We start from the raw sequence: 27,728 nt of genomic DNA on the forward strand, positions 1-27,728 counted from the left end.
TTTAAACTGCGGATGCTGGAAATCTGATTTAATTTGATTTTCATTTGCTATTTTGCCCAAGCATTTTGTAAGAATAATTGTGTGCAGAAATGTTGGCAGTCTATGCTCAATGCATACTCTGCTTTAGCAGGAGTTCCTTGCAGGTGTACAACAGCTGACCCGTGGGTCTTTGCCCACTGCGTCCTCTGGCCAGTTTGGCGCTGATGGCCCAGTGACGAACAGGTCACCCGGCGGCGGGGAGGCGAGAGCGCGATTGCGTCAGAGGGGTTGGCGTCGCGCGGGGAGCCTATGGGAGGGAGAGGAGAGCGGCGCAAGGAAGGCGCGGGAAAGAGCGAGTGTGCGCGCGGCGGGCGGGTGTTCGGAAGGCGGGGCGCGCGAGCCAACGAGCCCAGAGCCTCGGCGGCGGCCCAGCACCATGGACAACTTTCAGAAAGTGGAGAAGATCGGGGAGGGCACCTACGGAGTAGTCTATAAGGCAATGAATAAAGTGACGGGAGAGATGGTGGCTCTGAAAAAAATAAGGCTGGACGCGTAAGTTACTGCTGTAACGCAGCAAGGGTTAGTGACAGGCCACTACTTTGCTGACAGTCCGGATTTCATGCTAATTTTGCATTTAGAAAAAAAAATTGCATATTCACGCATATTATTGAAGTTGCCTTTCCACAAGATGATGCGTGCACTGTGGTAGCAGAAGAATCTCCCAAAAAGACATCAACATTCAAAAAATTATTACTATTAAAAAATTTGTGATGATATAGCTACATCCTAACATTTGGATATTTATAATTGAGGGGGGAAAAGACATTGGTTTGCAACTTCTGCCAAACATTAAAGGGTGTTTGCTTGACTATGAAAGTCAAGTAGTCGAGAGTCATCAGCAGGGCATCTCATACCAGGAGCACACTCGTACCTTTGGCTAAACCAACGCCCAGCAAATATGTAAATAAAAATGGTGTTTTCTTCTTTGCAACGAGCATGTAGGCAATCAAAGCGGTCATCATAATGGAAGGGTTAATATTCTGCAGAGTACTAGATTTGGAGATACAAAGTAGTAACTGCTCGGGAGTATTTTACATTGGTACCCAGTTTCAAATAAAGTTTTAACAGGAACAAGTTGATCACTATTTTGTCGTTGCCCTGAAGCAACAGTTATTCTCTTAATTTAAAACAATTTATTGGAAGTTGGCGTTTAAATTTTATTTGTGGAGGGAGCATCAAAAGAGCCCCTGAAAGGGAAGTTTCAACACAGTATAGATTATATACTGTATATAGACAAACATTCTTATGGTTTACTACAGATTAAAATAAATTGTTGAAATGAAACCTTTACCTATGAAAGACTTATTTGATAGAGGAGAGAACAGCAGAACTTGCACTAGTGGATTTAAACAAATGTACCAAAGAGCTTATATTAAAACTGTTTGTCAGGAAGGCAGCATCACTGACAAAGCTACATGCATTGCCCGTTGCTTAATGCTCTAGATGGCCAGCTGCTTAGAGAAACCACAGTCCTCGTGTAGTGCAGTGTTTTTGGGTACAAAGTGGCAGAAGTTAGACACATAACTAAGAAACAGGAATTTTATCAGTACAGAGGATGCTCTTTGAAGTGGAAGTAGATGGTGGTGTCTCTGGAGACTTCTATCTTCTTGCTGGTGTACTTGAACGGTTTGCAAAGTGCGGTCAGCCAACCCAGCTATGCAACTAGTCCAATTCATAGATAGTACCACTGCAGCTAGTGCACCTGTGATATTGGGGATCAAAGTTTTAGGAGCAGATGGAGTATCAGTCAAGCAGGTTGCTTTGGCCTGATAGTGCAAAATGACTGTTGTAAGAGCTGCATTCCTCCAAGCAAGTAGAGCACTCCTTCACACTTGCACCTTGAAGGATGTTCAGCTTTAGAGTTCCGCTATCTGCAGGTTAATGAGCCTTTGGCCTGCTCTTGTAGACATTGTATTTCTGCGGATCCTCCAATTGAGCTTTTGCAGAGGTCAAGGAGCTAGGAGGTATCAGTAGCTTAAATATGTAGCTAAGGTGAAATTTCTAGAGGGAAGCAATTTTAGATGTAAATTTGAAAATGAATATTAAAGAATATAAAGGAAATTTGCAATGCCATCAGATAACTGAAGGTGAGATAGGTATGGATGATCTAAATAACTTAATGTGCTTTATCATTCTGTGGTTTAAACCTTGTAATTTTCTCTTAAGGCAATCTTAATTTTTATTTCATTTTATGACAGCTGATTTGATTCTTGTGGAGATATGAAATTACACATTTAGTTTTTAGAGAGAGATATTGTCAAAGGTTAAAATAATTCCCACCTTTTATTTGATATTTGATTGTAATTCTGTTAGAAATATATATATTATAAATATGAAAAAATCCAAGAACTTTTGGGTAATTTATGTCAACCGTTATAAATTATTACATATCCCATTCCCTAAACATTATCAAGATGTAATTGAACTCTCCTGCCACTAGAGTGCTGTGCAATCTTAGTTTTGGATTTCCAGGTCCTTAAGGCTGTACTGACAGGAGCCATTGTGAGTTAAATGATCAAGCAAACTTACTTCACAAACAGTGAAATAACTATTATTATTGAATTGTTTAATAAAAATGCAGCGTAAAACAAAAAAAAACAAGTATATGAATTTAAAGTGGGAAAGAATTCATCAGTTCATTAAAGTCAAATTCACTTATTCACAAGCCTTAACTCCACTTCAGCTGAAGACTGGATTTGCACTTAAGTCCACTCATGTAATGTTGTTATTTCAGGAATGTAGAAGGAACAATAAAGTTTTTTAAAAAAATACAAATACAAGGATAGTTAATATAAAAGTAGGATGGTTAGGGACTAAGAGATACATCATACGTAGTAATAGGGATAATTCTGATACTGAATTATGATTTTTGTATTGGTCTTCACAAAGAAGATGATACTGATGTTGGAATAATAGAAGAAAGCTTATATAAATTGGTGAGGTGAAAAATGAAGATAAACTACTTAAAAAAAGGTGACAGTGTTTTGGTCTGAATTAAGTAGAAACCAGGGTGGAAATAAGAGGTTCTTAGCTGCAATTTTTCAATCCTTTGATACAACAGTTCTGCCAAAAGACAGGAAAGTTCAAGATGTTATTTTCAAACAAAAAGCAAATGGGTAAACTCAGTAACTGCAGAGGAGTAAGCCTGATATTTAGGGAAAACTTGTGGAGACTATAACTATTCACTTAGTAAAACATAGTAAGTGACAACCAAAATGACTTTGTTAAAGACAAATTATGTCTTAACAACCTTGATTCAGTAATGAGAGTGTCATAAGATAGTGTAATTGAGACTCTGTATAATCACATTCCAAGGTATTTGATTATATGTCACATAATAGTCATATTGGCTGAATTGAGCCCTAAGAAGGAAACAATCATTAGCTGTGACTGCTTTGAAACATTTTGGCTACAGGATAAAAAACTATATAGTGGTAAATGGATGCTCTTCAGTTTGGAGGCTGGTATTTGAACACTACTTTCCAATAGCACAAACCTAACAAAAGTAGCATCTTGTGAGGAAGAAAAGTAGTTTACTTCAACAAGGCATAGATTGATGACCTAAGTGAGCAGATAGCTTGTGGAATGTAAAATTGTGCAGAGTGGTGATGCAACTTGAAGGAATATATGAAAAGAAGAAATATAGACCAAATTCCTCCTGGAATTGTTTGACCTTAGCAAATATATGAGGGTGGGAATTGGTTTTCCTCACTGTACTCTGATATATACAAAGAGATCTTGATTCTTTGTTTAATTATTTTAATAATCAGGAAAGTCAGCATACTTGATATTTGGTGAATTCAGTAGATAGAATTTAAGTAAAGAGGAAAGGAAAGGTTATTGCATAAGACCACAGTATGGAAGTTAATTTTAAATGACATATTTACATTTAAAAATCTAGGGAAATGGAAGGAGTGCCAAGTACTGCTATTCGAGAAATATCATTATTAAAAGAATTGAATCATCAAAATATTGTAAGGTAAGAGATATTATTTTGATGAAAAAGACACTGTTGAACAGTACAAAACAGAGAAAGTTAATATATTATGATTTTAATTATTCTCTAACTTAAATGGTTGTTACATGCTTCATAGAATTGCTTTGTTTTGAATCATCCTTTATTTAAAAATTTCTGCTCTTTGAACGACAGAGGGAAATAATATTTAACATACCTATCATTAAGGAATAGGCAAGTATTTTTTAGCTGGGTTTGAAAGTAATACTTAAGGACAATAAGGATTCAGAAAGGTCTGTAGTTTTAGAAGAAATGCTCTATTTTATACATGCTGTAATTTGATGCAATTTTCTGTCAAACCTTTTTTCTTGAAGTTTTAAATGTCTTTACAGCTGAAGTTACCAAAACCATTTGAGTACTTATTGGAAGAGGCCAAACACCAACAAATAGTAAAACATTGCCTCATATAGTTTTGTCCTTTCATCTTCAAACTCTTTTTCTCAGTTTTTTTTTGGTTCCTTTAATTTCTGTCTTTGGCTTGGGTCTTTATTTACCTATGCTTGTGTTCTTTGTTCTGTGAAATCTCATGTATGTTCTTTTCAACTACCTACATTTTTATTGTTTTGAAATCAAGAGTCATTCTATTGTCCTCCACATTTATCATTAGCGTTATAGAGAGGTACAGCCTAGAAACAGGCGCTTTGGCCCACGGATCTGTGTCAACCTTAAAATGCCTATTCCCATTAATCCCATTCTCTCCATCCATCAACTGCACCCCTACACAGATTATGCCACTCATCTGTGATTGACAATTTACAGTGGCCAAGTTTACTGACCTATACATATTAGAGATGTGGGACGACACTGGAGCGCCAGAGGAAACTCACTCAGTTTCTGGGAGAACATGCAAACTCCAGACAGCATCCAAGGCCAGGTTTAAACCTGGGTCTCTGGCACTGTAAGCCTGTGGCTCTACTAGTTGTACCACTGTACCGTCCTCATTCTTTTTCCTTCTTATTCCTACTAGTCTGTTCTTCCTACACTGTAGTTAGACTCCAAATGTATTGAAGAAATGTAAACCAGAATCCATTTTGTAGGCCACAGGGATATTGATCATATAAGAATCTTCCCAATCCACTTGATTCCTACATTCACTAATGCTTCAGTTTTAATTAACAGTGTGTGAAGTACTGGAGCTTTAAGTCTGTCAGAAGGAGGTTACTCTGATGAAGAAGTAGGTTGATCATGAGGTCAAGAGATCCCTTATTCAGCACATAACTATTGTAATCCAGACCTTATTTCTTGATGCTGAATATGTGATAAATTCAGGTATTTTATTTCCTTTGCACAGTGAATAGGATGATGTGGTGAGCCCATCAAAATAATTATGAGTAATATATGTGCATTTATTCTAGACTGCTAGATGTTATCCACAGCGAAAAAAAATTGTATTTGGTGTTTGAATTTCTCAATAAAGATCTGAAGAAGTATATGGACTCTGCTCCTCCAACTGGGCTCTCTTTGCAATTAGTTAAGGTAATTAAGAATGTAGTCACTTTTGAAATATTATGTTTCCATAACTTACTGCAGACATATACACAGACACACATATACATCTTCGGTTGTCCACCGAAATCCGATGACGACGTCCACTCCTTTAACGGTGAGATATATACGTGCACATACACATCAATTGAAATTCTTCCTCTGCTTTGGTGATTCCAGGCTAGTTCCTTTTTATTCCGGATGACAAGTAGTTGACCTTTGTCTAGATCTGTTAGGACGCATAATTTGGAACTTGTCATGCAGAAGATATTGAAAATAGACTAAATTATAATGTCAGCAACAGGAATTCTGCAGCTGCTGGAAATTCAGGGTCTCGGCCTGAAACGTCGACTGCACCTCTTCCTACTGATGCTGCCTGGCCTGCTGCGTTCACCAGCAACTTTGATGTGTGTTGCTTAAATTATAATGTCCTTTGACTTTGCACTTTAGAACATTATTGTGTTTAAAAGACGAAAACAAAAAAGAATACTGAGTTTGGATTTCAGTTTAAACCAATAGAACTCTTGTTGCTGGTTGAAATCTTGTCTGAACTGAAATTGGTTAGCATAATTGTGCATTGACCTGTCTATTTGAGCTAACAACTTTATATCTGTTGAAATAATTTACTATTTTTGTTGATTAATGCTGCTTATTGCTTTTTTTCTTCTGATAACTTTCTGCCTTAGTTCCTATTTATTGATCCATTACTATTAAAGAAATGTTCTCCCCAAAATCAGTCCATAGGAGCACTGGACATCAGAGAGGAATTCCAATCAGATTGTGGGTGTTGGTGGTAGGGATTGTTAGTGAAGGTCTTCAGTTCTAGGGATTTAATTCCACAGCATGCATGAATTATTTGAGCAGATCTACCATCTGGAAAGTAGCCTGACTAATGGGCTCTGATAGGGAATACTCCAGGAGAGTTCTGCAACGCAAGGAGAGACCAATGAAGATACAAAGTAATTTAGATGTTTGGCTAGAGGAGATTCAGTGGTAGGGGCAGGGAGTTTGGGAGGGGATGACTTTTGAAGGGAGGCAATGAGAAGGTACTTTGGTTTATGGGGAACAAGTGGATTTGCTTGGGGATAGGTGGGAATTATCACTGGTCATCCTTACTCACAGTATTCCAGGAAAATCTCACCTTCCATGCCTTCATGGATCTTTAATAGCTGAGTTTCCCAAAGCCCAGGAGATCTGACCTGCCAGCATTAACCTGAAAAATAGATAAAATCTGAGACACAGATCATTTTTAAAATAAGTAATGAATCATCAATCTCCAGTGAGCAACTTAGTTCCATGCACCCTGTTAAATCAAAGGTGGGCAGATTGAAATAAATTTGAGTTTGGGGAATTAAAAATGGCCTATAACAACAGTGCTTTAGGCTATGGGACAGGACCATTTTGAAGTTACTTTTCCTCAGTGGAGGAGAGAGCTCTTTAATCTGTAGGAGTAAAAAAGCCATCCAATTAATAAAAAAACATCAGGTCTGCAGGGACAGGTATACATGTGTCCCTTATTTTGTACCACAGTAATATTTGTGTGGATTTTTATATGCAATAGCAGTACAGTAGTTGTTTGATAGAAATGTGCCTGCAGTCAACGTCTGAATTGTTTATTTTTGGACGAAAAATGTTCATATAACGAAACACCTCTTTTGGCAGAGTTATCTGTTCCAGCTCCTTCAAGGTGTCGCATTCTGTCACTCTCACAGAGTTCTTCATCGAGATCTGAAACCACAAAACTTGCTCATTAATGATGGCGGTGCAATCAAATTGGCAGATTTTGGATTGGCAAGGGCTTTTGGGGTTCCTGTGCGCACATATACACATGAGGTAGTTAAGATTTATGCAATTTTAAAAGGTGAAGTATTTAGGTACTCCTGTCTATTACCTTTGTAATAATTTAGCCCCTGCTTACAGCAGACCTATTTAAAAGTAGTTGCTTGTCAGTTAATGTGAATTTTCTAAGGACAGAAAGCATTGTTTTATCAGAAAATATGATAGGGTGCCTTAAGAAGAAAACATTTTTATTAGCATTTACCATTTTTAATTTCTAGCAAATTCTCACCAGTTCTCTGGTAAAAACAGTAAGGAATAATGTTAAAAAGAGATTTTTTTTGCATTTCTGGCAAAGAATGTTGTATGAGTGTTTCCCCATATCCACCCCACCGCCAACATATACACTATGTTCTACAGTTTGCAGTACACGCTCCTGAATACAGTTGGAACAGTAAAGGTGTACATTTTAGACTTGGGGAAGCAGAAGCATTTCAGGAATTACTTTTAGGCTTACAAAATTGTCCTGTTCTTGGAAATCGCCTTCGTCTATTTATTCTAAGATGAGAATTTCTAGGATTTAAAAAAAAACTATTTGGAAATTCAAAATTCAAAAACAATAATGGGCCAGATTCCTGCTGATCTGACCTCCTTCAATTGTTGTCTGCCAATCACGCATGCTGCACTTAGCTTGGCTTTGGGCAGTTGCTTGGAATTTGGCATTGAGGTGAGAAAGACCCCTCCTCAAAACACCTGATACAGCCTTCGACAACAAGTAAAAGTTTCTGTTGGTGCTGATAGCTTTTATCTGCCTCTAACATTCATGGATATTTAGAAATGATAAAGCAAAGAAATTTAAAAGGAACGTAACTTTCTCTTTTGCCTCCTATATTTTTCCCCACAATCTTATTGAAGTTAGTTAGATTTGTAAACTTGCATCAGGTCTGTTGTGGCATTTTCCAATATAATGCCATGGAATCTGAATGAGACTAGCACTGCCCATTTGATACCTACAACAAAGCAAAGCAGTGAATGTGACGACCTGATTCTGTTAGTAAAACTCAGAAGACATAGAATGTAATGCTCATGATAACTTACATAGCTCACTAAGGTGAATGATATGCTTGCACTTGCACTTTAGCAGTGTATCTATGGAAGTCCAGAATTTACTTCAGTTTCAAGGGTGAAAGCCAGAGTCCATTGGATCTATGAATGAGAATTTCAGAATTCTCACCAATCTTGTACTTCCAGCAGGAACTAACCTCAGGACAAAATATTGGTACCAGTGTGGCAACCATATTTCTGATAGCTCCCCCTTTGACTCTGAGTCACTGTTGAGAGCAGTTGACAGTTGAAATTTTCATTATGACTCTGAACAAAATTCATTATTAAGTAATAAAAATACTTACAAGTTAATTGCTGAAAGAATAAATTGATTAAATGTCTCTTTGGTATTGACCCTTGTTAACTCATTACCTGATAAGGCATTGACCCACATAGAGCAAAGTAGTTTTGGATGTAATCACTTGTCTCAGTTAAATCAATTAATCTTAGCCAGCATAATAGCACTTTCCAACAACCTGCTGAAGAGAAATAGATTAGAACTGGTTTTAGTATCACTAACTTAAGAAAGAGAAGTGGCCATGCTTTCCACGCATGATCACTTGCTGGTGACACTGCAGAGATATTTCACCAAATGGAAATTAGAGCAAAGTCAGCTGTAATGCTTCCTGAAACAAACCCAGAGAGCATTTTCAGGCTGAATTGACAGTTTAAAGGAAATTTTAAAAATACAGGAAGCTGAAAATGTTATGTTATTTACCATCAACAGGAATTCACAAATCTTGGTGTACCATACCTTGTGTTCTATAGTATGGAATGTTGGTTTGTTTAATCAAAATAAATGGAAGTAAAGCTTCAAAAATGAAGAAAATTTACTTATGAAATCATCAAAATAAAAAGTGAATTCATCTTTTTGTTGCTAAAATTTTTAAACCACTGAATTTAGGAAAGTTTAATCAGTACTAATTATCATAAATGAAAGTAGATGGTGCCAGTTCAAGTATAGTCTTAAATATTCTGGAGAAAACAGCATGGTAATTCAAAGGTAGAGTGCATAATTATATTTATATTGTTGACTATCTGGCTGCATATAAGCTCCTTTTGCCTTAAGTAAGTACACATATAAGTAATCAATCTGTCAATGTTTTTGCTCTAGTAATAAACCCTGATCAGTCATGTACATCTATAATATTTTAATGTTTAAATTATTTAGAAGATATGGTTTCAAAATGCTTATTACTGAAATATTTGTTTTCTTTTCTTAACTATTCTGTTTTTAGGTTGTAACCTTATGGTATAGAGCACCAGAAATTTTAATGGGATGTAAATTTTATTCAACAGCAGTGGATGTTTGGAGCATTGGATGCATTTTTGCAGAAATGGTATTTATCTCAGATATGCAATTCATTTATAATTTCTATTTGTTTTATAAATTTACGCTTTACAAACATATTCAAATTGTTACACAGAATCTTGATGTTGAAAATGTTGCAAGAATTCGACAGTGTAATTAAACATTTCCTCGAAAGCTTTTGTATAAGATTTGTTGTTACTTATTCTGTGTCATTTTTACAAATGGAAATTCCAAGTATTAGTATGTTACATCTCATGCAAATATTTATGTTAGGGAAATGCAAGTCATTGTAGTAACATTTTACTGTTACTTTCTTACTGAATCAATTAAATTACTCAAATTATTTAATGAAAAATTTCTTACTAGATCAACTAAATCATCCAAATTGCTTAATATCACCCAATGTTTTCAGTAATTAAAATGTTGCTACCCAAGTAAGATTTTATGCAAATCCAAATATAAGAGATTGCTTGTTAAATATTTGCACCAAATTGTCTTGTTACCTCCAGTGCCTTAAAGGAAGTTTGTAAAACCTCAGCATCTTCTCAAGAGCAGTGAAACTATAATCCAAATATATAAATTGTGCAGTTTCTCAAGGTCAATGATCAGTATTTCAACTCTTTAAAATTCCTTAGATAGTGCAGAAGTTCATACCTGCGACTTGATATCTAGATAACATACAGGCAGAATACTTCACAACGCTTAGCAATGACCATTTCCAACAAGAGAGAATCTAACCACTTCCCCTTAATAATCGGTTCTATTACCCTTGTCAAACTCTGCATTCAACATAAACATTAGCTGGTAACACAGAATGATCAGCTTTATAAATTCTCTGATTACAAGAGCTTGTCGGAGGCTCGATATTCCATAGCAAGTAGTTCATCTGGCTCTTAATGCCTCCCTAAAATAACTGAAGCACAAATAAAGCAGATGATTGAATAATTTCCTTTTGTTTCAATATTTATATCTCCAAGAATGTTAATACTAGTTTTTGGTAAGAAAAGGCTGACCTTCAAAAGTAGCAAAAGAAATTATTTTTGTAACTTTGGAGAATAGTGGTGAACCATAAAATCCTTAAGTGACACGGTGGGGGGTGGAGGGATGGTATGTCAAGCTGTCTCCACTAGTGGGAGAATCTTGAACAAGTGACATGGGACAATCAGATAACACTGCGGTGTGTACACTGAGGAATTTCTCATAGAGGGTAGTGAATTCCCTACTCCAGATAGTTATGGAGCATCTCTAAAGGAAGTAGGTACATTTTTGACTGATTTAAAATTGAGGGCTTTGGTAAACTCAGAAGAGGAAACAATGCCTGGGGCGGATTAGCCATTGTCACAACAGCAGGGAAGGCTTGAGGAGTCATGGTGACTAATCCTGTTATGTTTATGCTTCTTAACATCCTTGAAGACGATAAATATATAAATATGATTTAAGACAAATCTATCTAGTGGATTTTCAACTTTACCACTTTTTTTTAATCCAACACACTCTACAGCCTGTATGTTATATAATACGGAATACAGAATCTTACGGAAGGTTTCTTAACAGCATGTCATTGCCTATAGTTGGATCAGTAGGTGTACAGTCTCTCCTTAGTGAGAATATATATGTATAGATAATTTGTTACAAGTTATTTGTTAAAAGTGTGACCAAAGGTGAAAACCATAAGTGTCTAATATATTTTAGATAGAACACAATAAAATGTAATAGTAGTATAAATATTCCTATACTACATGCTCTATATAAATTATAGGTAAGGGGATAGGCCATTTAGCTTTTCAAGTCTATTTTGCTATTCAGCAAGTATGTGCCTGGTCTATAACCTATCCATTTTTTTGTCGAGATCCTACTTGTGCTCCTCCTAAATTCTTACTTCTTTTTGCTATTCCCTGTCAGTTTTCTTTAAGTTAGATTTTCACATAGTCCTTGTATTTAACAATAAAAATAATTATTTTAGAACTTACCAGTGATTCAGTATCCAAATGCATTACCTTGTGATATTAATTCACAAAGATGAAACCATGTGTAGTTTTTTGGTGCATTGGCTAATTTGAATTGCCTCTTTGATTGGTATAATATTAATATCTCTACATTAGAAAGGGAACAGAAAAGGCAGGAGTTCCAGCATGGTGTTTATCTAGCAGTAATCACTAACAATGCATAATGGATATTGTGGAGACAGATCTGGGCATGGTTATAATTTTACATTAATGTGCAAGTAATGTATTCATGCCCACATGTAAAGAATGTTCAGTGGGAACCTTTGGAACTAAGACAATATAGGGCATCATTTTCAGCAGAGAAGGAGTAAAAAGAAGAGAAAGTATTCAGTATAATTTCATAAAAATATGCCCTTTAACAATCAACTTCACTTGATGTTTCTGTCAATTCTAGGTTACAAGAAAACCCTTGTTTCCTGGAGATTCTGAGATTGATCAGCTTTTCAGGATTTTCCGCACACTTGGAACACCAAATGAGTCTGTGTGGCCTGGGGTTACTCAACTACCTGACTACAAAGCAAACTTTCCGCAGTGGAACAGACAAGATTTCAATAAGATACTACCCAATCTGGACATAGATGGCAGAGATCTGCTAATGGTTGGTAGAACTTAAGAATAAGTCCTTAACTTTAAATAGTAATATTTGTAAAGTTGTGTCACGTTCAGGTGCCAACATTTAAGGGACACGTTTATATGGTTTACTGACACAGTCCCTCTGTAATCTTGTTTTCAGAGCAGACTGAAGTGTTGGGTTAAGAGTCTTGATTATTGACTATGGATCAACATAGGTCTGAATCATGCTGCTCTTACTTCAAGTCACTTAATGTAGAAGTGCTCCCTTTTAAAACATGAAATGGAATAGTGACAGTAGCAAGGGGAAGCAGTGGAAGTTTTGAAAAGCTGCTAAGTTTACAAAATTAGGCTCTTGTCCTAATACCTGCTTCAACTAATTCCCTTCATAATAATGCTTTATTTCAGGAATTCTCTTAAAAACAGAAATGCTCATATGAAAGGTTCTGGTGAAAGATCATCAGCCTGAAATGTTAATTCTGATTCCCCCTCTGGAAAATCTGCCTCATCTTTATTTTATTTCAAATTTCTAGCACCTGTGGTCTTTTTTTTGCCATTTGATATACTTAATTCCTTGGACAATGATCTAAAGGAGTATTTCACAAGAAACTACATCATCCTATGTTCAGATGACATGGATATTGTGTCAGTTATAAAAGAATAAATCATTAGGGGCCTGGGTGAATTTCAAGAGTGGTGCAATATGACCCATATTGATTTTCAGATGCATATTGCTGAAAAAAACATGCTGCACATCTGTATTTTGAACTGCTTATGTTGCATATGTTAAATGCTTATTACAAACGTACAAGAATTAATTTATTATATATTTGTGTGAGAATTAGATGTTTAGAGATGTACTATATGCTGGTTAAGAATTTTTAGTTAGCATAAAGTTTTTGATTGAAGTACTGAAAATGTTCCTGATACCTATTCAGTGACAGATCTGGGAAATAGGTTATGAAATATTTTCTTGTTTTTATTTGTAGCAAATGCTCCAATATGATCCTAACAAGAGGATTTCTGCAAAAATTGCCATAAGTCATCGATTTTTCAGTGATGTGACCATTCAGCTGCCACATATACAGCTGTAGAGTGATCTGCAATTGGAAAATAAAGGAAATATCTTAGTTTTCTTTCTTTAAAAATTCCTTTCAATGCACTATTTTCCTAGAGATTATGATATTTATCAGAAAATGAAAATTACACTGGTATTTAGTGGTGTCTGGGTTTAATAAAAATTAATAAGCTCTGAAGGGAACAAAATGTACAAATATGTATTGTATTATGGGCAGTGGTTTAATGCATTTAAATTGTTTTGTTCTAGTTTTATAAAATGTTATCTCTGAAACTCCATTTATTGTAAATAAAACTGGAAATATGACATAAAATGGGTTGATATTTAACAGTGGATGTAAATCAATATGAAAATAAGAATTTACTTCGTGGTGTTCTGTGCCATTGATTTTAGAGTTTATAATCATTTTAATCTGCTTATTTCAAACACCCAGCAATCACTTAATTGTGACGCCAACCTCATATTGAAAGACATGGATTTGAATCCTAGCCTTAATGAGTACAATTTATTTACTGTTTTTGTGCATCTTTTCCTCGTTCTTTCTTGGGTTTCCCAGATTTTCCAATTTTAGATCAAGGAAGAATCTGTGAGATGTAAGCAGTGTGAGGTGGACTGTGATGCATTTTTTTTTGACTATTCGATTAAAAGGATGTACAAAAGCAGATGCGAGAATAATACAGGTGGATCCCGGGTATAAGTAAACCCAACATGTAAATAAGCTCTAGATACGCTGGAGAGTAAACTTTTTCGGAAGTGTTGTTTCCTCACAAGTTTTTTGTGATCATGATAGACCACCTAAAGATGAACACAAATATAATTTCAGACTACTAATATCATGTAGGAATTTAGAGAAACAAGAAATTAACTTATTGAATATAATGCATTTAATTGCAAACCGGTGCTGACACTTTGCAATACTTTAACTAAACTGAAACCGTTTTGTTAATGATTTTCTTTTGTACTCGGTGACTGAGGCTTCTTGCTTAAGTATTTAAACAAACAATAATCAGCTCTCATTGATGGTTTCCAGTTACCCTGATACCATTTCTCCACGACCGCAATGTCCTGGTGAAATCTTTCACCATGCTTGCCACAGACAGCGCTGAGATTTACAGGGAAGAAGTCTAAATGGGAATGCAGAAAATGAATCTTTTGTGACAGGTTACACATCATGGTTTTATACGCTTGAAGCATGTTGTCAGCCAACTGCATGTAGTTTGGTATTCTGCAGTTGTCAAGAAAATTTTCAACAACATCTATGAATATCTTCCATGTGATTTTTTTCCCATCCCACTAGAAGTTCTTTGAATTGCCTGTCATTGATGACCTGTTTGATCTGTGGACCATCAGTTATTCTGGGAAACAACTGTCTCAAATATTGAAATCCTTCACCTTGCTTGTTCATGGTTTTCACAAAATTTTTCGTAAGCTCCAGTTTTATATGAAGAGGAGGCAAACTATCTTTGTTGGGTTTACAAGTGGCTTATATGCCACTCTTTTCTGCCCTGGAACCACTGTATACGGAGTGGCCGATCCTTTTTACTGTAATGAGATTCTTTAGCATGATGACAGCAGATTCCACCCTTGCAGTCTTGAACCCAGTAATTCTTTTTTTTGCTTTTGACAAACCCAAGGCTCTGATCTGATCATTTAACTTAGACTGAGTTACCAAATGAGGCCAAATTGACATAAAGAGTTTAACATTTATAACTGTTGTTTTCCATTCCTGGTATGTGCATCATGGCATCTTTGTCTGCCTCCTCTAGACTCCATGCCTCTGGTGGCTTTGGTACTGGACGACTATCATCATGTGGCACAGACTGAAGGGTATTTGGGGTATTCAATGGATTTCTTGTTTTCAACAGAGAAACCAGACCTAAGTTGCAATCTGTCACATGATCCTGCTCTGGCAATATGATCGGGACATTGACTTACTCGTACCTCTGAGCCAAGCTCTAAGATCAATAGCGTATGTTGCGCAACAAATGTGACGAGCCCAGGCTTTGCCTTGGTTGCCGATTTTACACCCAAAGTAGAGCTCATAGGCTTTCTTAATAAGATGAGACATGTTCTGTCTTTGAGATTTAACCATATACTCGCCACAAATATAACAAAGCATCACAATTGTTGCAACATTGGTGAGACATTTTGCTATTGCAATTCTGAAAATAATTTATTAATAATGAGTACACATAATTTGCTATGCGCATCAACGTGATCACAAACCGATATACGTGTAAACGCAATGCATAGAACAGTGCTTGATGCTTTTATAGCCTTTCTAAAACCCGTCCTGCCATACAGCCTCCACCCTGCCTAAGCATGCCTGGACCAGATAGATGTAAACCCAATGCATAGAACAGTGTGTGCGTGATGCTTTTATAGCCTTTCTAAAACCCGTCCTGCCATACAGCCTCCACCCTGCCTAAGCATGCCTGGACCAAATAGATGTAAACCCAATGCATAGAACAGTGTGTGCGTGATGCTTTTATAGCCTTTCTAAAACCCGTCCTGCCATACAGCCTCCACCCTGCCTAAGCATGCCTGGACCAGATAGATGTAAACCCAATGCATAGAACAGTGTGTGCGTGATGCTTTTATAGCCTTTCTTAAACCTGTCCTGCCATACAGCCTCCACGCTGCCTAAGCATGCCTGGACCAGATAGATGTAAACCCAATGCATAGAACAGTGTGTGCGTGATGCTTTTATAGCCTTTCTAAAACCCGTCCTGCCATACAGCCTCCACCCTGCCTAAGCATGCCTGGACCAGATAGATGTAAACCCAATGCATAGAACAGTGTGTGCGTGATGCTTTTATAGCCTTTCTTAAACCTGATCTGCCATGCAGCCTCCACCCTGCTTAAGTATGCCCAGGCATGTCTGGACAAGATAGAAAACTTCTTAGTTTGCATTGTGAGCAACATTTTAATTGACTTGAATTATGAATTGAAATAACAAATACAGATGATTTTTTTTAAAAATGGTGCATAATAGGGAAATTTCATGGTGATGTTCATGATCAGCAGCCCAAAAACCATAAGGTACACCCAAAAGTATCCAGGAAGCAAAATCTTCATTGTCCAGTGATATTATTAAGAAGTCTGACATATATGGGCATTCCCATGTACAACAGAACTCTTTTTTTCCATTGGTCCTGACGAAAGGTCTTAACCTGAAATGTTGACTGTACTTCTTCCTATAGATGCTGCATGGCCTGCTGCATTCCACCAGCATTTTGTGTGTGTTGCTTGAATTTCCAGCATCTGCATATTTTCTCATGCTTCCAACAGAACTAGCTACCCTTTTTCTCCCTTTAGTAATTCTTCTTTCCTAATCAGTCTTATATGTTTTTGATGCCATTCTTTACAATGCTGTGGAGGTAATGGTTACCATAACAAGTGATTTTTGTGTAATTAACATTTATGGACAAAATTGACTTCATGGTTATTTAGAATCTGTTCATTAGCTGGAAGTGGTCTCTATACAAACTCTTTTCATAGCAACTTTCGTAATTTGTCTTTTAACTTTTAAAATCCAAATGATTAATCCATTGATCCAAATAACATCTAGATATTGAGTAAGTATAGGGTTAAACTTTTTTGATGTTTTTCAAAAAATCAAATGATGTCACACATGTTGAGAAAAAAGTTATGCCTGTTGGTACCCATCAAATTGTACATGTTCATGCTTAATAGAACGGGAAAGGAAATAAACTATAAAGAATAAATAATCATAAGTAATCTTCTGGTTATTGTCTGTACCCAGTCTGTGTGAAATGGTTGGGTTTGCACTCAGACTGCTTTCTCCGTCTGCTTGGATGAGTCTGAAAGTCTACTGAATATGTCACAATTTTTTTCTTCAATTTATGGTTTCCCATTTTTATTTAGTACCTAGGAGATGACCAATTTTCCCAGGAAAAGTGTTTTACCGGATGTTTTTTAGTTAATTGATTTTGATAATAGTAAAAATAAAAGTTGGTGATTGTAAAAGCTGATTTGTTAACCAATAGTTTCTACAAGTAGTTTAGTTTTCATGATCCTTTATTATTATGACAGTATCTATATATGACGAGAATCAAATGGATTTTCAGTTTTCTTTTAACCAAGCCTTGGACTGAAGTTTTGTATAAAATTTATTTCTACAAGTGATCTTTGGACAGTTCACGGAATTGCTGGATGAATCAGAATAAAACTCCATAACTGCATTACTATAACAAACATATTGTATTAACATATTGCACTTTGCCTTTTAGAACGGTGACTTTTCTGGAGCAGTACCTGGCAGGCTATTTGTACACATGCCCATTTCCCCCATAGTGGGTAATCTATTATACACTGCTAAAGTTTGAAATGGAATTTTCAACAGTACAATAAACTAGTACCCTTCTGATTTTTCAATGTTTCTTGGGTGTACTATTGCCTTCAGTTTCCAGCTAGGATTCTAAAGAGAGAGAGGTTATAGCTGCAATTATTTTCCTATACAGTACTTTGGGTCAGAATGCTTCACAACTTTAATATCTCAGTTTAATGTTTTGTTGAGTAGGTAATTGGTGATTTTTAAATAAGCAGTGTGTGATCCTTTTAAAAAAAGATCCCTGCTGGAATATTCTTGACTAGAAGGTAACAATAGTAAATTTGGATATGGTGACATGAATCTGTTATTTTGTTGTTTGGTTTCTGACTGAAGCTAAAAGCTCAAGTTCAAATTTATTGTCATAGGCAAATATATATGTACATAGGTTATAACAGCCATGAAAATCAACTTCTTGCAGCAGTGGCACAGTACATTACAATAAGACAAATATTAATTACACATACATAACTTACAGAGCAAAATAAACAATGCAGGTTGAGAGGGAGAAAATAAAATATAGTCCGAGGTACTATTATGGTTTTCCAAGTTGGCTCAAGTGGGGAGTACACTGGGGAAGAAACTTATTAAAATTTGAAGCCTAGGTCTCAGCCTCCTGTATACCTCCTGCCTGTTGGCAACATCAGGAAGAGGGCATGGCTCAGATAGAGACAGTATCAGTGTTGAATGCTGCCTTCCTGAGACATTGCCTCTTGTAGATGTTCTCGATGGTGGAAAGAGTGGTACCCATGATGGAAGTGGCTGAGTTCATTACTCTGTAGCCTCTTGTGTTCCTGTGCAAATGAGTTTCCATACTGGGCTGTAATGCAACTATTCAGAATGCTTTCCACTGCACCTCTGTAGTAGTTTGTCGGTCTTTGATGACTTGTCGATTCTCCTCAAAAGTTCTAAGAAAGTAGAAACACTGGCATGTGTTCTTCATGGAAAATAAGCAAATAACACAACATTAATAAATAGTAGATATAATTTAAAAGTGAAAACTATATTAATATTTCAAGCATGAACATTGATCAAGAATTCACAATGAGTTCTACAGTAACATTTTGTAAAGTAAGAAAATATGATGGTATACTCTGGAAAATGAAAAGGTACAGCTAAATGTGGAATCTTAGTTGTCAGTTACTACCCTAATCAGAAAGTTGTACTGTTGCAGTTTACCAAATAATGGCAGAAACTGAATTCAACTTTTGACAGAATATTTCAAATAAACTATTATATCTTCTTTTTCTTAAGTTCATGACATTTGACCTGTTACTGTTCCCCATATTTATATCCCTATATTAAGTTTGCTTTTGGTAAAATGTTTAAAATCATATGTACAATTAAAGGATTTTAATTCCTGATTTAATTCAGTAATTTTATTCTGGATTAACTACCCTAAAGTTGTATAATATTGCAAAAGAATAAAGCAGAATGGAAGGAAAGTACACAGAGCCTGTGCTGTTTCTTTGAAGAAGTTGGTCAAAATTTATTGCACCTACCCTTCTCCCTCATGACAGCTTTTTTAATGTAATTATTGTTTTCCTTATGATGCTTGGAGAGCAATTTCTGTTTTTTCTCATTTCATATAACAATATTTTTTTCCTCAGGTAATATGCCAGGAAATTGTGTCCTCTCTAAACTATGGTTTTCCAAAATTAGCCACACTCTTTAATTTGAGGTCTAATCAGTATTACATGAAGCAATTTCTTCTTATTGGGTGGTGGGTGAAGTGGAGATTATGTCTCTACTGAAGGAGGTGTAAGGCACTCCTTCCCTTCACTAGCCTTCAGGTCACCCTTGGGCAAGGTATAGCACCTGCTTAGCACCCTGATGAGGGTCATATCAAGTTATGGGAGCAGGTGGTGGATATCACAAGTCTTGATTATGCAACTGCTGACATTAAGGAAACAATCTCTGAGGACATATTGATAATGGCTAGAGTCACCTGTCTTGAAAATATACCTGCCAGAAGAAGGCAATGGCAAACCACTTCTGTAGAAACATTTGCCAAGAACAGTGATGGTCATGGAAAGTCCATGACCACCCACATCATATGACATGACATATAATGAATGAACATTGTCTTCAGTGATAAGATCTTGTTTTAACAACCTGTAAAAAAAAATGCCTCCCTTATTCAAAATTGGTGGTTATTAGTTCCAAGTCTGTCTGTTAATAGAATCATCAATGGTTGCAGCACAGGAGGAAGCTATTCAGCCCATCAATGCTAAACCAATCTTCTGCCAAGGCAACTCTGGTTCCATTCACCAATCCTTTTTACTGTACATAGACCTGGAATTTTTTTTCCACCATGCTGTATATTTATCCAATTCCCCTTGAAGGCCACACTGTGTCCACCACAGCTGTGGGCAGCACATTTCAGATTCTAGTGATATGTTGCTTTAAAATATTTACCCTTAAGTTACTCTTAATTCTCCTAACCTTTTTGCCTTTGACCTCTAGTCCTTGACTGTCCTACCATTTAAAACGATTTAATGCACGCTTATTCATGTTGTGTGATCTATTGAAATGCATTACTTTGGAATGTTTGACATTAAAATTCATCTTTCCTGTGCTTGCTGCTTTCACCTTGTATTACTTTAAAAGACTTATTATTGTCACTTTTTAATATCCTTTAATGTTTCAAGTTATGCACAAATGTTGAAATTAATTCCTATATATCTGTTTACAGATCATTAATCTAAAAGGCTAGTGGTACAGCATGGACTCATGCAGACACAGATTTTGAAGAGTTTTGTTTCAAGTTTTATTATGTTTACAGATTTAATCAATTATGTTTCCAGTCTTCAATTATTCTCAGGTGTTTACAATGGTTTTGAATAGCTTGTTTTTATATTCTTTAGCCTCGATTTAGGTTCCCTACGCTGTTGGTATTTGTAAACTACTCATTTAATACCTATTTAACAAATCCTTCAAGTTCTTAATGTAAATATTCCTACTTCTGATCTTCCTTCTGACTTGTTAATAAACTGTGAGCTAACATCCATCCACCCCTCCCAATTTTTGGCTAAGGTCCATCTAGGAGGACACAAGTTCCTGCCTCTCTCACATATATCTGGTCTTCAACAACTCCAACAACTATCCAACATCAATACTTATTTGATAATCATGACTTGTCCTGCGATATTGTTCGCTGATGACATTTAACTAACTACTATATTTTCTGCCTTCCTCTCTTTTAAGGCCTTATTTAAATATATATTGTTACATACCCCGTAACTGGGTTGCCAAGTCAGCAGAAATGGACCACAGTTGGAGTCTGGATTACTGGAACTAAGAAAGTTTTTTAAAGAAATAAGTAACACAGTACTCTAATCGTAAGGATATGAATGCAACAAATTAGCAATGATAAAACACACATGTACACAGAACTAGGGTAATAGGAATCAATCAAGCTCTATCGCAGTCTAGGGGTAAAATGATCAGTCTCAAGTGACGCAGAGTTCAGTTCAGCTTAGTACAGTTCGCAGTAATCGCTGTTGTGCTGTTGGAGAGAGAGACAGAGAGAGAATGCAAATTCTGATTCACACAGACCTTTGCTCTTTGCAGTTAGCTTTCAGGAGAACCCTTTTATGTCTTCTGTGGTCACCGACTGTGACCCCTCCGTTCTGGATACAACCGCTCTTCCGCGGTGAACCCGGCACCCAGGCAAGGGCAGACACACACACACCAGGTTCCCGCCAATCATGCCTTTTCACCCTGTGCACCTATGGTCGGTCCCGCAACCAGACCTCCAAACTCCCACCAACTTGTGGGGCACACCGCTCTTCCAGGGTCTCGTTATCTCGTGATCTCGTGGTGTCGTAGTGCCTTAGCGAACCTGTTCTTTTTATCCCCCAGCTGGGGTATCGCCTGTCCATCAAACTTCAAACAGTTCAGGTTCAAAGCAACCGGTCTGTCAATACTCGGACTGGTGTCTCTTTTCGTTAATCTCTCTCGTCTCTCATTAACATTTTGAACGCTTCTCCATTTGTCTCTCTTATCTCTCTCATCAGCATCAATCTTCTGATAACTTGTTTGTCGTCACAATATGTATAGCTCAGAACAAGCACTTAATTATACTGGTTTAAATATTTCTCCATGACAGATGTAAGTTTTTATTTTTAACAACCATACTCTATCATGTTGAAACTTTTCATTCTTTTAAGAAAAAGTCACTAACTCTTGTTTATAGGAGTTCCACTATGTGATAAACTCAAATATAGTCAGGAATATTTTGATGCCATCCTTATCAAGAACTCTGACAGGACCATATTAACCAGTGCATGTCTTGTTGAGCACATCTACATGAAATGTTGCTGTCATCAAAGATCCTCAGCACCCAGGCCATGATCTTTTCCCAATGCTGCCATTGGGTAGAAGGTACAGGACTAGCACCACCAGGTTCAAAAACAGTGACAACCCTTCAACCACCAGGCTCTTGGACAAAAGGGGAAAACGACACTCTTGTTATTTAATGCTTGTTATTTATTATCTTGATTTGTAGTTTGTTTACAGTTTTCAGTTCCTTATGTTTACAGTTTACAGAGCCTGTTTACAGTTACTGTTCTAGATTTGCTAAGCGTGTCTGCAGAAAAAGAATCCCATGGTTGTATGTGGTGACATGTATGTACTCTGATAATAAATCTTACTTTGTACTTTATTACTAGAAAGATAGATGGTGGGCACAGGGTCAAAGAGATGACGGTATGGATGGAAAGTTACTGGGAGCAGAAGAGGACGGATGGAAATGATGGGTATTGCTGAGGAAGAGATGGGGCCCTGATTTGTGCTGTAGAATTTTGTCCAAATTGCTGAGAGATGGAGCGGAGATGCCGTTGTTATTAGGATGGACAAGGTGTTACTGCAACGGGGGACAGTGTAATGGGCGCATCTGTTCCTGGAAGGAGAACAGTGATTGGGGACACGGAATGGAGACACTTACTGGATGTGATAACTGGGGCTGGACTGCAGAGCCGAGGGACGAGTGGCGCTGTCGCAGGAGGGTGAGCTCCTGCACAGTCGAGCTGCGGTTGTGACTGATCTCCAGCTGTAGCTGTTCGCCTGGAAGCATCATGGCTTTCGTTACAGCGAACTGGAACCCTCTTGGCGACGTGTTTTACAGGTCGGCGTCGACGTTCTCGGCTGAAGCTCCCGGTCCTGACGGCATCTGACTCCTGGCCTGGCCAGTTCTCATCTTTGCTCCCTGCCGACCCCTTACTTCCTTAAATCCCCTTGACTCTTCCGCCCTCGGCCCTATCTTGAGCAGGGAGCTTTTTCCTCCGCCGCTTCCCACCTACCTCCCTGTGGCCTAACCCTTAATACTCCTGCTTCCTTCAGGGTTCCGGCTTTCAAACACTGCTTAATGGCTGCTACAAAACATTTCGTGTAGACAACAGAGTGCACAGTTTGTTGTGACGGTGTAACTGCTAAAAAAGAATGCAATACAGTACTTTATGTTATGACTCGTTCTTGAAGAGCTGAGATTTGACTGAGGTGCATGACTTGGTTTGTCACATAGAGTTTCCAGTGCTTACAATTTAAGGAAATTAATGATTGTTCAGTAGAATTAACAACGAAGGAGAACCAGAATTGGGTTTATTGTCACTGACATTAGTCGTAAAAATTGTTTTGTGGCAACAGTACAGTGCAGTCATAACAAATTACTATAAGTTGCAGAATGAAAGTGCAAAGAGGAATAGCAAAGTACTGTTCATGGATTTGTGGACCGTTCAGAATCTGATGGCAGAGGTAGAGAGGTTCCTAAAACATTGAGTGCGGATTTTCAGACCCCTGTACCTCATCCTTGATGGTAGTAATGAAAAGAAGGCGAGGGCCCCTAATAATGGATGCTGCCTTCTTGAGACATGGGCTTTTGAAGACGTCCTCAGTGGTGGAGAAGCTTGTGCCCATTATGGAGCCAGCTGAGCCTACAACCCTATGAAGCCTCTTGTGTTCCTGTGCATTGATGTGTACATATCAGACAGTGATACCACCAATCTGAATGCTCTCCATGGTACATCTGTACTAATTTGTTGGAGTCTGTTGACCTACCTAATCTCAAACTCCTAATGAAGTATAGGTGCTGGTGTGCTTTGTTTGTATCATGATTGTATATCAATGTGTTGGGCCCAGGATAGATCCTCTGAGATGTTGACGCCCAGGAGCTTAAAGCTACTAACCCTTCGAACCACTTAGGATTGGTGTGTGTTCTCGGGACTTCCACTTCCTAAAATCCACAGTCAGTTCCTTGGTCTTGCTGACATTGAATGCAAGGTTGTTGTGACACCTGTCAATTAGCCAATCTATTTCTCTCCTGTACTCCGCCTCATCACCATCAAAGTGTCTGCCAACAACTGTGATATCCTCAGCAAATTTATAGATGGTGTTTGAGCTACGTCTAGCCACACAGTTATGAGTGTAGTGTAGAGCAGAACAGTGGGCAAAGCACGTATCCTTGATGTGCGCCCGTGTTGATTGTCACTGAGGAGGATACTGTACGTTATCACCGGTCCATAGTAACTGTGGTCTGCCAAAGAAGAAGTCCAGTATCCAGGTTTTGAAGCTTGATGATTAGTACTAAGGGGATGATGGTGTCGAATGCCAAATAGTTATCAATAAGCAGCATTCTGACATTGGTATGACTGTTGTCCAGGTGGTTCAACCAAAACCCAGTTGAGAGCCAGTGAGATTATGGCTGCTGTTGACCTGTTGTGGCAGTAGGCAAATTGCAGCGGTCCAGATCCCTGATGAAACAGGAATTAATTCTAGCTATAAAGAACAACAAAAAAAATGTAAAAAAAAAATGAAAGGAAAACTTAGATGATAACGAGCATACCTGCAATCACCAAAATTACAGAATATTTCTGGAAATATTAATTCTTTTTATGACTTAGTGACATGCCATGCAAAATCAAGGCACTTATTTGCTTGATGCTCACAAGGTTTACTAATTTGTGAACTGTGTTTTGCACCCTGTGTAGGAAGTTTGACCTGTATTCTGAATGGATGATTAAGGAGGATATAAGTAACTGTTTAATTGCAGCAGCACCATATGGTGGTCCGATTGGTAAGATATTCTCTTACACCTTTTTTGATTCTTTCCCACTTTTTACCAATGTTTTGTTCCCCGACTGTTGTTAATGATGTCATTAACATCTTTTGCAGCTTTGATCAATAAATCCCGCAATGAAAGGTCTCCAAGTTTCCGTCCTGCTATGGAAATATACTCCTCGTCAGGAAATAGGATGGTCTCCTTTCCAGTGAGCTTTACCTTTTTTTTTTATTATACAACAGTTTGAAGTCAAGCTTGGCAAGTAAATGACAACAGATCTCAAGAATACGCTATACCAATGTCAACATATATGTTTTACTATATAATAAAATTTGTGAATTAAATAAGTACTGCTTAAGGTACTTGAGGAAATTGGTGGTGTGTTCAGTCCCAAAACAAATCTGTCGAAAGAGAGCAGGGAAGAGACTTCTTAGCAAGTTATGAGCCTTCTCCATTGTAGGGGGCTTTTAATATCTAAATTAAAAAGCTAAATAGAAAAATAATTAGTTAATATTTTATGAATATATATTGTGTATGGTACATGTTACTCTTTGCCTGGAAGGTCTTTTATCCTTTTGTTTATGTTTGTATTCAACTGTAATTCGGAAAACCACTAAACCCTCTTTTTCCTTTTGTCACTGCAGTGGAAGAGTGGTATGGTGGTTCACATTGGGTGGACGACAGCTGAAGACCTACTCTGTATACAAGAAGATGGGACTGTTCTAATCCACAACATTTTTGGCACATTTAAGAGACACTTTAGCATGGGTAATGTAAGTTGCTGTCAAACATTACTATATAAAAAAGATCACCCCCATAAAGAGATTGTACATAGGATTAGATAATCTTCATCTTTTTCACTTTACGTGATCAAGTCAGTTCTTAGCAGATTGGCATTTTACCTGCAGTAACAAGGTGCTGTATCAATTCAATAGATGCAATTGTCACTACTTCCAAAATGTCATTTTTAAGTAGTGGCTTATGTTTGGCATAGACGTGAAAATGTTAAGGCCAAAAAAGGAAAATTGTGAGTTTCATTTTTATTCAGGTAAAAATAAAATCACTTTTGCCCGGTAACTCCTTTTATTGCACATGTTAAATACAGCAAAATAATACAGAAAGACATGGCAGAAGTAAAGGCAAACAAATGAGGTAACAGCAAATTTCACTTTTGTCCAGTAACAAGCCTTATTGCATTTAGTTGTAGCTGTTGTCCCTTTCATTGGTGAAGAGACTATGGCTGTAGGAAATGTTTCCAGGGTGACTCCTCTGTGGAAGTGGGGAAGATGGTAGTGGGGCCACCCGGGGGTCTGTGTGTCCATATGTATAGCAATTGTGATGGCTGTGAGGCTAGTATTGTGGCGGAGAAAAGTACTGGGGGGAGCCATCATATTCCTCATCACTGCAAATCCCTCTGCAACAGAGTTAGTCAGTTTTTCGATGTTCGTTGTCAGCTGGGTCATACTGTCAGTGAGCTCCCTGTCGGTTGCCTCCATACGCTTCAGTATTTGTTTTTTTAGTTTTAAGTCCTCCTGTGCGAGAGCCAACAACTGTCCGTCATTTGGCAATTTCCTTTTAAGTTTTTCTAGTCTGTAACTGGACAAACACGCACCAAGTATACCGTTTCCTCTTCGCTTGTTTTCTGTAGATGTGTCCTGTGCATGTCCAGTAGGAGGAGATTCGCCCAAATATGCGTTTTAATGTGGACGGAGGTATTTTCAAAAACGCCTGATGTAAACGCCTATTGTTTTTATGCGAAACTGGCGTTTTCAAAATTATCCGGTCTAGTGTGGACATAGCCTAAGCCACTGTTGGTATTTTAGCTCATTGATCAGACCAGAAGCCAATGTTTTCCTAAGCACTTACACTTGTCCGACATTACCATACATAATTTGATCATTTATTCACCTCATTGCTTTCTAGATTATCCTGTGAAATCTAGATGCTGACTTAAGTTGAAGTGTTGTTATTGAGTGTAATTGTACAATGAGGTGAGATGTTATTTCATTGTTCCACCCCACTCCAGTCCTTATGGAATGCATTCAACAGCAGAGAGTGCTTTGCTTTGCCTGCAACTTGTGCCATTCTAATCTGGAAGGCTTAATGGTGAAATTTTATAAAACTCTTCTTTCAGCACAGAAATGCTTGAGTTTGAACACAAGGAATTGTTTTTACTTCAAAGGAAATTTGATTGCTCAACTTAAATCTGACACAGATGGGCAAGTTAGAAATTGCTGTTTTTGAAGTAGGATGGGGATAACATTTTAAAAAGTATTTGCATCCATAGGTATAGTGGAAACCATTTACTTTTCTGTTATTGGATTTAATGAGGTTCTTACTCTGGTATGAGGTAATAACAATGCACTGCTTATCTGAGTCATGAAAAAATATATCGCGTTCAGATCTTCTGATACCAATGTAATGTGTTACAACTCAATCTCAAGCCGGCTTTATTGAAATTTTAAATATGCTGTATTAATGTTACTGATTTGCTGTCCAAAACAATGAAGTTTAGTGATCTTTTTTTGAAGGAGGTGTTACAGAATCAAGTTATGGAGGCCAAAGTTTTCCATTCTGCTTACGGTTCAGGAATCGCTATACTGACTGGTGCTTTCCGTTTCACACTTGCCACAAATATAAATGATCTCAAACTCCGACGACTTCCTGAAATTCCGGGTAAGCGCCAACCTTCAATTGTGGAATCAGGCTTCAATGTTTAATTTACTTTTATTACTAAATTTAATTCCATTTAGTAAAAATAACATCTATAAAAAATTTTTGTAGATTTCTTCTCAACCGCTACATGCCAATTTGACTACCTTTTTGACATTGAAATTAGTTGCCATCCTTCCTGTTTGAACTCCAAAAGAAAAATCCATTATTGAGTTGACTCACCAAGAAGTGAAGTGGGTTGAAACTGATAACTGTGATATAA

The 27,728-nt window shown here is 37.3% G+C and overlaps 2 protein-coding genes across 5 annotated transcripts in view; both read left to right on the top strand.

Moving 5' to 3' along the window:
- The first annotated feature begins 336 nt into the window (after positions 1-336).
- On the top strand, positions 337-19,140 carry LOC134348466 (cyclin-dependent kinase 2-like). Of its 3 annotated transcripts, none has more exons than XM_063051892.1 (7): positions 337-531; positions 3,941-4,018; positions 5,410-5,530; positions 7,202-7,372; positions 9,658-9,759; positions 12,132-12,335; positions 13,297-19,140. In XM_063051892.1, the coding sequence occupies exons 1-7, from the start codon at positions 416-418 to the stop codon at positions 13,399-13,401; spliced, it is 897 nt and encodes a 298-aa protein (XP_062907962.1). In that variant the 5' UTR covers positions 337-415; the 3' UTR covers positions 13,402-19,140. The 3 variants fall into 3 exon arrangements, with proteins under 3 accessions (XP_062907962.1, XP_062907964.1, XP_062907963.1); XM_063051894.1 differs by having other exon boundaries at positions 9,719-9,759; XM_063051893.1 differs by lacking the exon at positions 7,202-7,372.
- Positions 19,141-22,738: 3,598 nt separating this feature from the next.
- The window catches only part of vps16 (VPS16 core subunit of CORVET and HOPS complexes), a 77,801-nt gene continuing 72,811 nt past the window's right edge, over positions 22,739-27,728 (top strand). Inside the window, exons 1-5 of one of the 2 annotated variants that reach the window (XM_063051890.1) lie at positions 22,739-22,864; positions 24,723-24,808; positions 24,907-25,001; positions 25,438-25,566; positions 27,325-27,469. In XM_063051890.1, the coding sequence (XP_062907960.1) occupies positions 22,815-22,864; positions 24,723-24,808; positions 24,907-25,001; positions 25,438-25,566; positions 27,325-27,469 (505 nt within the window). In that variant the 5' untranslated portion in view covers positions 22,739-22,814. Of the gene's footprint in view, positions 22,865-24,722; positions 24,809-24,906; positions 25,002-25,437; positions 25,567-27,308; positions 27,470-27,728 lie in introns of those variants that run through there. The other variant, XM_063051891.1, reaches the window with a different exon arrangement.

This window comes from Mobula hypostoma, chromosome 6, assembly GCF_963921235.1.
Source record: "Mobula hypostoma chromosome 6, sMobHyp1.1, whole genome shotgun sequence".
NCBI classification, from domain to species: domain Eukaryota; kingdom Metazoa; phylum Chordata; class Chondrichthyes; order Myliobatiformes; family Myliobatidae; genus Mobula; species Mobula hypostoma.